This window comes from Nanorana parkeri, unplaced genomic scaffold, assembly GCF_000935625.1.
Source record: "Nanorana parkeri isolate BGI_ZX_2015 unplaced genomic scaffold, ASM93562v1 scaffold129, whole genome shotgun sequence".
NCBI lineage: Eukaryota > Metazoa > Chordata > Amphibia > Anura > Dicroglossidae > Nanorana > Nanorana parkeri.
In genome coordinates this window covers 1,228,676-1,238,749 of record NW_017306397.1, presented here as the reverse complement: position 1 = coordinate 1,238,749, position 10,074 = coordinate 1,228,676, and the positions used below count along the sequence as shown (strand labels likewise).

Below are 10,074 nucleotides of genomic sequence, written 5' to 3'. Positions count from 1 at the left end.
TAATATCAGGAGCCTGCAAAGAGGGGCACTTCCAACTAAAAAGCATATCTACAATGTGAAGGTAGGCCTGATTTGACTACTAAAGATTACAAATGAGACCTGAGCCTTAATTTAAAGACATGAGCCTTGCAGGACACCCTGAAGCTTTCCGATCATGGGTTATACAGTTCCTAAGCTCTTGGACCAATAACTATCATGTCTACCATTATTTGTGCTTGTAGAGTGCAACACTCTACAGAAACACAAACTAAGAATGATCGCTCTCAATAATAGATGTTGTGGGTCATGCGGCATGACCTTTCCATACCAAAAGCACATCGGGCAGTAAATATATGTATGAAGTGTTCATTGAAACACTTTATTCATGTCGGTGTTCCTGTAGTGAAGCTTGTGATACTACGGTGCAAAATGTTGCCTAAAGTGGGCACTGTTTTATCCATCTGTAAACCACTGCATCCATGGGAAATCCAGCTTTACTTGCATTAAGAAACAGCCTGATTCTCCACATTGCTGCAGCAACATAACACACATCTGGGGTGTCAGAACAAAATGTTATTCCTACCTACAGGCAGCAGGGACATTTTATGTTCAGACAATATATAAATCATATCAAATCAAAAGTCCTTATAGAGAAATCTTCCTCATGTAAACATGGAGATTTCCGTTGCAGATTTGTCCTAATGCAATGGCTACTTACCTAGCTGTCGCAATGACAAACTATTGAAGACAGAGGGTCAGCATAACAGCCAGAATATTTTAGGAGGTCAGCAATAGCAGTCCCTATAATTCTTTTAGGAAAGGTTTACTAGGTTTAATTTAATGTTCAAATATAGTCTGGATACTTGAGATGTAACTCAGGCTGCTAATTATTTCGTTATTGTATTTATTTAAAAAAACAACCACCTTATTATATAAACTGGTCAATATATTCTCTCATACCAATTGTATGGATGTCTTTAATAAACCCATCTTTTTAGCAACCACTACCTCCCGGGTTTCACAATATTCATCAGTAACATATGACATACATGGCATTCAATAAATGGCCGGTTTTAGTGATTTGTGTGATCTTTTGCAGTTTTACTTGTAAGTGGGCCATAAATAATAACTACAGAAGATTTCACCAGTTTTTCAGGAAGAGCAAATCAACCATCTTACAATATAAAAAAGCTGGTGAACTAAGGACTACCTTTAAATAATTATTTTTTATAACCACTATTAAAATGAACAGAACTAGAAGATTTTATAGGATCATGCAACTATTATACCGTCCCCATGGTCACACCGCTATTACCTCTGGGTTTCCTACACGCCAGTACTCACTGCCCTGTACTGGCAGTGTAATGAGTGACACAAGAAGGCTATGAATGATGTACACATACAGTACTTAGCAAAAGTTTTAGGCAGGTGTGAAAAAAATGCTGTAAAGTAAGAATGCTTTCAAAAAATATATTTTTTTATTGTTTATTTTTTTTATCAATTTACAAAATGCAAAGTGAGTGAACAGAAAAAAAATCCAAATCAAATCAATATTTGGTGTGACTACCCTTTTGGCTTCAAAACAGCATCAATTCTTACACTTGCACAAAGTCAATGTCATTATGAAAAAGAAGAACAAGGAGTGCTGAAGTGATGGTTTCGCTCCCACAGAGCCCTGATCTTCATGTAATCATCATCAAGTCTGTCTAGGATTACATGAAGAGAAAGAAGGATTTGAGGCAGCCTACATCCACAGACGATCTCTGGTTAGTTCTCCAAGATGTTTGGAACAACCTACCAGCCAAGTGCCTTCAAAAACTGTGTGCAAGTGTACCTAGAAGAATTGATGTTGTTTTGAAGGCAAAGGGTGGTCACACCAAATATTGATTCAATTTGGAATTATCTTCTGTTTATTTTCATCAATTAACAAAATGTAAAGTAATTAAACTATTAACACTTTTATTTATGAAAGCCTTCTTACTTTGCAAAGGATTTTTCATGCCTGCCTAAAACGTTTGCACAGTATTGTGTCTATATATATTTAATAAAATCTGTATGAACCTTTTTTTCTTGACATTTCAGAAAGACATTACATTATTGCTTCCCTAAACTGGTTCACCAAGTGGATAATATATCTGGTAACACACAAGCACATTAGATAAAGGCAACTTCACACCAACAACTTTGTAAGCATCTGTAACCGCTACAACTGCCTTGCTTATTTTCTCTGGCCATTCCTAGCTAGCAGCAAGGTTGCTTTGTCTGTGATTAAACAAAGAAACCTGGGAACATATTCTGCTAACAGTTTCCAGAGACAGGAATGAGAACTACTGCCATAGCATTCATACAATATGATCTCAAACCACCAGGGACTTTTCTACATTTACATTCTTCACACAACATTGAGATTGCTGTGTTGCTGCACAATTGCTTCACTTACCATGTATTTAAATGCTGAATGGGGGGTTTGGAAGCAAATATGAATGATTGTTCTATTACTGGTGCAACTACATGCAAGTGTCATGCAATCTGTCATGAAGAAAATGGCATGATAGACAAGCACACAAGGTCTGTCATGCAAAGACACTAGGTGGAGGGGACACGCTGGAAAACAGCACACATTTCTTTATTACCAGAAGCAGAGCTTGTTCCTGCAGTAATTGCTGCTGCAAGATCTCTAACTGCCTCTGCTCTTCCTCTAGCTGCCGCCTGATGTATTCCTGGTATGGGCAGTGTTGGAAATCAGAAGAAAAGAGAAGACTATATATTAGAGAACACTATATTAGATACCACAGAAATAGTAGGGAAATGAAAAAATAGTCAAGAAGGCATCATAAAGCTGAATAAAGCTTTTGGATATTTGAGGAAAATATTACTTTCTGTTACCCTTTCAAGCCAAATGTGATAACAGCTGAATGCTAATACTTCTGTGTATATAGAGTGTATATATACACACCAAGGGTTCTCAACATTTCCAGGGGCGGTTGTGGTGACCCCCATTGGTAAATTATAATTTTTTTAATTTTACTTTTTTTAATTTTTATTTACCTTTTACTTTTTTTTTATAATTTTCATTTTATTATGGCTTACTTTTTATCACTTTTTTATTTATGTTTTAAAGTATTATTTCTCTTATTAAATTTTATTAAAATAATTTATTTTTATTTTGAGCAATTTTAAATATTTACTTATTTTATAATTTTTTCCTTTTTTTCCACTTAAACTTTATTGCTATCACACAGGAGCTAACAATCCCCTGTGTGATAGCATTTGGAGGGGACCGGTTCTCTTTATTAAACTTGACACCCCCAATACAGGAGTTCTAGCACAATAATGTGCTGGAACTCCCATGCTAGCTGAGATGGGATGGCTGTGTGTACAGCGTTCTTGTATCACTTTCTGCCGGTCTCCGGTCTGCTCCCTGCAGCTCAAGAAGATCAGGAGACCCAGAAAGCTACAATGGGGAGGGAGGTAGTCAGCTGAGAGGGAGGCAGTCGGCAGGGGGGAACATAAAGGGGGGGGGGGCAGCAGGGGGGGTTGAGATGGAGCAGCAGGCTAATTACAAGTAATGTAAGCGGCTGCACAGCCGCCAAAATCACTTGACTGGCTCCTCCCGCTGTACCTTTACCCCTGCTTGCCAGAAGCAGGGCTAAATGTAGAAGGAAAGAAAAACACTTGCCTGCTCTCTGCTCCTCCCCACGCCACGGCTGCTGCAACTGTAAAATTTTGGATTTCATCACTTTATCTCAGTGACAACAGTCATCAGGACAAACAAAGAGGGTGGTTCTCCCCAGTGGGAAATTGGAAATGTTAGAGTTTTGAAGAGTGCTGAAGAGAAAAATGTTTCAGCGACAACTGTCTAAGATGGGAAAGCACCTCCCTTTGGGGAGATTTCTAGTCACTTACTGTTGCTTCTCCAGGACAGAAGGTGAGGGGGAACTCACTCCAGCAGGACACAGGCAGTACAAGTGAAACCTAACAAAGGTTTCAATCTTTCCCTGCCCTATCCAAAAATAAAGTGTATGGATAGGTCAAACTATTTTTAATGTTAGATCAACTTAAAATTTCAGACTCACTGATGTCTGGGCATGTTATCACATTCAACCCAAAACTTCCTGAATGACGAAACTATGAATTGCTGCTGTACTGTGATAAATTAAATCCCTAATGTAATTGTCAACCCATTTGCAGTTTGCATGCAAACTACTGGTACAGCATAACCAAGGTAGATATTATTACAAATTAATTCAGTGATAAGCACTCTGACATCAGACACATATAAAATTATTTTAACAAATGTCAACTCTGCTTCTTAAGCAAGTCAGAAATGAGAAAGCATGAAACAAGAAAACACAAATATCTGGTTTTATCATGTGAAGAGTTTACCCATTCTGCTCTGTGTAAAGGTGAGCTGTCAATCAGCAAGATACAATGTAGGGCAGGGATAGTCAAACTCTGGCCCTCCAGCTGCAGTAAAACTAGAAGCCCATGACGCATTGCAAGACTCTTGACAGCCACAGGCATGGCTGGATTTGTAGTTTCACCACAGCTCGAGGGCTGAAGTTTGGCTAACTCTGGTGTTGGAGAGTTTCACAGACATTATGCTTCCTATTGTATTGACTGCATAATAATCCCCCTTCCATACCAATTGCAAGGAATACAGCTAATGGCCTAGTAAGCTATATTTGTTCTTCACCAAGGACTAGAGTGCTTCTTTCACAAATACGTGTAACAGGTCTAGAATTCTCATTGCCGATGGTGCTAAAGACTCACGTTTTTTATGATCGGCATTCAAAAAAACCCTACTATCTGGCCTCCAACCATAATTGAATACATGGAATATACCCACCACATTTGTGCACACCTTAATGCTCACTTATTCCCAAAGAAATTGTACTTTTTGCCAATTAAGCTCCCATAAATACACTTATCTTTATATTGTGAGAGCATCAACATAAAAGCATTTAGTGCTACATCTGCTGCAATACATAAAATAAAGAATACATAAAGAAAGGTCAGACCTTCTCATGCTCTGCTCTTCTCCGTTCCTCCTCTCTTCTTATCTGCTCCTCATAGCGTCGCCGCTGGTCTCTTTCCTGCTGTTTCCTCATCTCCTTTTCTCTTCTTTGTTGCTGAAAGAAATGACCAAAAACAGTTAGGAAACAGTAGTTTTATGCATAATAAATGTCCCTTTTCTAATACAAGTATGGTATAGCATTGTAAGTTATAAATTATTCCATGTCTTATTAATTTTATCCAATTTTTATTACTTATAAAATAAAGTGAGAAATAAAGATTAATGTTGATCACTTTGTGAATCAATTTCACGCAGGTTTATGTTACCATAAATTATACAGGCAGTCAATAAGGCAATGTAATTAAAAAAGCGTGTTATCACAATGGAATGTACTTATATGTGTTGCTGTTCATACTATACGCAATAACTGATGTTGCACCATGAGTCATACTAGAGAATGTCCACTGATCCATAAGCACCTAACTCTCCAGAGTAATCTTGTCCAGACAAAAAATCTAGTTATCAAGGAACAATCCAACCCTGGAAGCACCCTTTGTTTACTTAATATATCAATTGTCCAGTGCATGTTGAGTAGTTGACCTATTTGAGCACTAATAAAATTAAAAAAATGTAGAGCGGAGCAAAAATTTCCAGACCGCCCAAGAGGCTTTCCTTCATCTTGAGGTTATCTTTTGGGACCTATTACTAAATGTACTATTTACTTAGCAATCTAGTACTGTAAATATTATAATACCCCAAGTGTCACTGTGGGTTCAATCCCAATTTATCCTATTCTAGTGCAAAACTGCTGTCCACATACATTGGTCACTGGATTCTTGAGTTGGAACCCTGGGACACTACTACTCTGTTTCAATAACACTTCTTAGATAAGCTTGGATTAACTTCTATACCACAACTTCAATAGAGGGTATTGCTACATGACCTTATATAATAAATATCAACTTTTAAAAAGTGTTAAAAAAGTACAGTCAATCCCTGCAAAGTATGTAACATCCATCATCTCCTAGTCAGTCTGATTGTGTATTCTTGCTAATGCTAATAAAGACGTTTTCAACCCCCTGAAAACCAATAACCATTATACTGAGGTGTATAAGAATGTGGTTTTAGAGAATTTGCAAGGCTAAGTATAAAAGACACTGTAGACTTTTTATAATATGGAAAGGTCTGTGGGAATATTTTGGATAATAAATTATGGTTTAGGCTGGCTGGCCAGCCATGGCTAAAGCCACATATGGGAAATAAATGTTTACTGACATATATGAAACACCACATATACTGTATATAAAAAGCAATTAAGAAAATTTATCAAAACAGGAGCATACAGAATCTGGAGCAGTTGCCCATAGTAACCAGTTTTCTTAGTTTGTACAATTAAGCTTTGGAAAAGTTAGCTGATTTTTTTCCCATGGGCAACTGCTCCAGATCCTGTCTGCTCCAGTTTTGTTAGATTCCCCTCAATATTTTGAAATTTCATTTGATTTAGGAATTTTAAATATACAATGTAAATCTTTATTTCCATCAGCTTAAAAAATCCCCATACTATAATATTTACTCTAGAAAAAATGAATCCTCCTGAGTGCCTTTTGTAAGTGGGATATGATACCTTCATTTGTGTTTGTCTGAATGTATAGACTCTTTTTTGCAGCCTACTTGCTAAATAATAAATCCTACCTGAAAGATACTAGACATGTTCATGTTTTACAGTTACTAAACAAACATATTATTCATCATATATTATGGGTTACAGATGCTGTAATGTCGTCATAATCTAATTCCTAAAGAATTATGTATAGATGCTGTTAGTTATTTCTTTGACACCAATGCTAAATTGCTTACATTACAGAAAGTTTTTGGATGCCCATTATGGAATGTCTTGAATATGATTCAGGACACCGACAGAGATTTATCATTTGGACACAATCCCTGTTGCTATTATCTATACCGAAACTGACTACTGATTAATGCTGTGTTTTCCTTATATGCTGTGTATTATTTATACTAAGACTGGCAAGCTGTGGTTACGGTTATTCCAAGTAGGGATGTTCAGATACCAAGTACCAAACTTGGTACAAGTACAGATACTTTTCCAGCTCCAAGACTAGAGTAGAGAAAAATTCAAAAGTTAGGAGGCATACAGGGCTCCTGTGATTTGTACATCTCTGTTTTAATGTATAATTTTTTTTAATAAATATATATGAGGGATGCACCGATACCATTTTTTCAAGTACAAGTACTGATACTTGTCCAAGTCCTCACAGACACAAGTACTGAAACATTTTTGTTTGTTATCATGTGACAGTTTTTCTAAAACACTACCGACTAATGATTTCAGGACAGTGGTGGAGAGCCAGAGCCAGGTCCCAGCTACAACCGCTGCAACTCTGGTAGTTCTTGTGAAAATGCCAAGTATCTGCACTGGTATCTGAACATCCCTAATCCCAAGTTACAGAGCCTCTGATTTTGAAGAAAATAATTGCTGCCCAAACTGACTGATTCACCAGTTGTTTGCGAATGTGAACTTGAACAGATCTGGAACTATTTCCAAAAATTCTCAACTGATATTTCTAGTGTTCACACATCTTTGGATACACCACATTATCTTCTAATATGCACTTATATATTAAGGACAGGCAGTATTATACCATACTACCTGGCAGGTTCCCTTCAAGAGAAAGGGGAAACATCTGCCCAATGTTTTTTTCTTTCTCCAGCTTTGAATATTAAGAGAATCACTTTTCGAAGATATAGGAATGATGTTAAGCTGTTTGATCTGTGGACCCAACAACAGCTTGTGGGCTTGCAATATTCAAATGCACAACATGTTGGGATTTTTTATGCAAATATTTACCTCTGTTGGAGTAGTGAAGTGATTGAAGGTGTGTTTACCCCTTTCTGAACTATTTCAACGGCTTTGAATCACTGTGGGCTATAAGCTGATGGAGGTTATTTAATTATGAATAACAACTAGTTTGTTTATATTTGGCTCTCTAGATAGATAAAATAGATAAAATAGATTTGCATACAACAGTTTTTGATTCTACTAATGTGCGCTGGCTGTGGCCAATACAGGGCTTTTAAATAATTTTAAGCGGTTTTATGATGTTGGTAAGAAATACAATTTGTTAATTTTTCAATTTGCAGTTTTTCCTAATTAATTTCTGGAATATTTTATATTTTGTATGTTATCTTTCACAGTATTTTATTAATTTTCCAGAATAGAATAAAACAATAAGATAGCACATGATGCACAAACAGCATAGCATACAATTGCATTTCAGAGTCTTCCCCATTAGCATAGTCAAGTAGTAAGAGGGGATCACTAGAAACTAGGGATGTCCCGATGCCACTTTTTTAAGACCAAGTACAAGTACTTGGTCCTCGTGTACTTGCCGATACCAATTACCGATACTTTTTCTATGGGGGCCCTGTGATTTCTAGTTACGCCCCTGATAACATTATACTTCAATTTAACTGATGCATGTTACAGTATATTGCAAAAATGTTTTATTAAAAGAAATTTGTGACCTTAAAACCACAGTTCAGGGGATCCTTAATCTTTACCTCGACCTGCCTCCAGATTCTCCATTAGAGCTGGACAGAGCTCATAGAGCCCTGGGCCCCAGGTCAACGGACCCAAATAGACCGCGAGACATCATCTGCCGGGTCCATAATTACAGCAGAAAAGAGGCAATCATGCAACTGGCCAGGCGTAAAGGCCAATTGGATTTTGACGGGGCGACGATACACCTATTCCCGGACTTGTCCAACTCTCCCGGTCTTTTGAGATCTCAAATGGTACTAGACAAGGGTGCCCCTTGTCACCCCTGCTTTTCATCCCTACTTTGGAGCCCTTTCTACGCAAAATCCGCGCACATCCTGATATTACCGGCCCCTCCATAGGTATCAAAACACCCCAAAAAGTAGCGGCCTATGCGGACGACTTGTTGTTTTTCGTATCCAACCCCCTGATCTCCCTTCCTAACTTGATGGAGGATTGTGGTGGCTGCATTAGTTTTCTCTTGTTAGGCTTTTTTCCCATTATTTTTTACTTGATGATCACTCCAGTAAGAGTGTAATTTTTCATTTTCCGTTGCCTGACCAAGCCTTCCAGAAAAGTGGCAGTTAGAGGGTTGAGAAAAACCACAGGGGAGTGCACAATGGCCAGCTTGTATTCATTTATGTAAAACCTTTATAGCAGAGCTCCGGGCAAAAATTTTCACTAACCCTTGCTTGTTTTGGTCTAGGGAGGAAAATAACAAAAAGTTATACTCACCCAATCCTCTGGGCCATCCAGCTGTGACAGCGCTCCCTCCTGCCTGTCTCCTCCTATGCTGCAGCATCCTCACATCCCATACACTGTGTATAGAATGTGATGACTGAAGGACCTTAGGCGCTGCAGCGGAAGCGGAGCAAGGCTGGAAGGGAATGGTCTAGGAGCAAGGCTGCTTGGAGGATTGGGTGAGTATAACTTTTTTTTATTCCTCCCTAGAGCACAACAAGCAGTTAACCCTTACAGTTTGGGGGTAGTCGCATTGCAGGGGTTAAACATTTTTTTGCCCAGAGATCTTTAAAAAGTGTTAGCTGGAATTGGAGATGTATGTACTATAGATCATGATTTAAACTAATAGTGTGTGTACTATAGTGTGTACTTCATATAGAGTATTAGTTTAAAATCATGATCCATAGATAGTAACATAATCCATCCGATTCCAAACATGGTTTGAACACAGGCCCTTACTTGATGGTGCCTGTACAATGGAGGTGCCTCACGAGCTGCCGATAGCTTTTTTTCCTTTCATGTGAGGACGACGTCGGCGGCGCTGAACGGCAGAGCGGAGGAGCGTCGAGTCACTGCTGTGGGCGGAGCTCCAGGTCGCCGGCCAACTACATTAGACCCTACCTGGAGCTCCGCCCACAGCAGTGACGTGACGCTCCTCCAGCCTTCCCAGAGGACCCCAGCCACCACGGCACGGAAGGTAAGAAAAAAAAAACAGCGCAAGCTTCGGCGCTATGCATCGGGGCATTTTGACAAGTACAAGTACTTGTCAAAATGCCCT

General features: G+C 38.5%; 1 protein-coding gene across 4 annotated transcripts in view; it reads right to left on the bottom strand.

The window, feature by feature from the left end:
- Positions 1-10,074, bottom strand: part of TNIK (TRAF2 and NCK interacting kinase) — a 239,650-nt gene that overhangs the window by 61,815 nt on the left and 167,761 nt on the right. For 3 of the 4 annotated variants that reach the window (XM_018553778.1, XM_018553779.1, XM_018553780.1), the window contains exons 13-14: positions 5,001-5,111; positions 2,613-2,699 (exon numbers count right to left, since the gene is read on the bottom strand). In XM_018553778.1, the coding sequence (XP_018409280.1) occupies positions 2,613-2,699; positions 5,001-5,111 (198 nt within the window). The remainder of the gene's footprint in view (positions 1-2,612; positions 2,700-5,000; positions 5,112-10,074) is intronic. The other variant, XM_018553781.1, reaches the window with a different exon arrangement.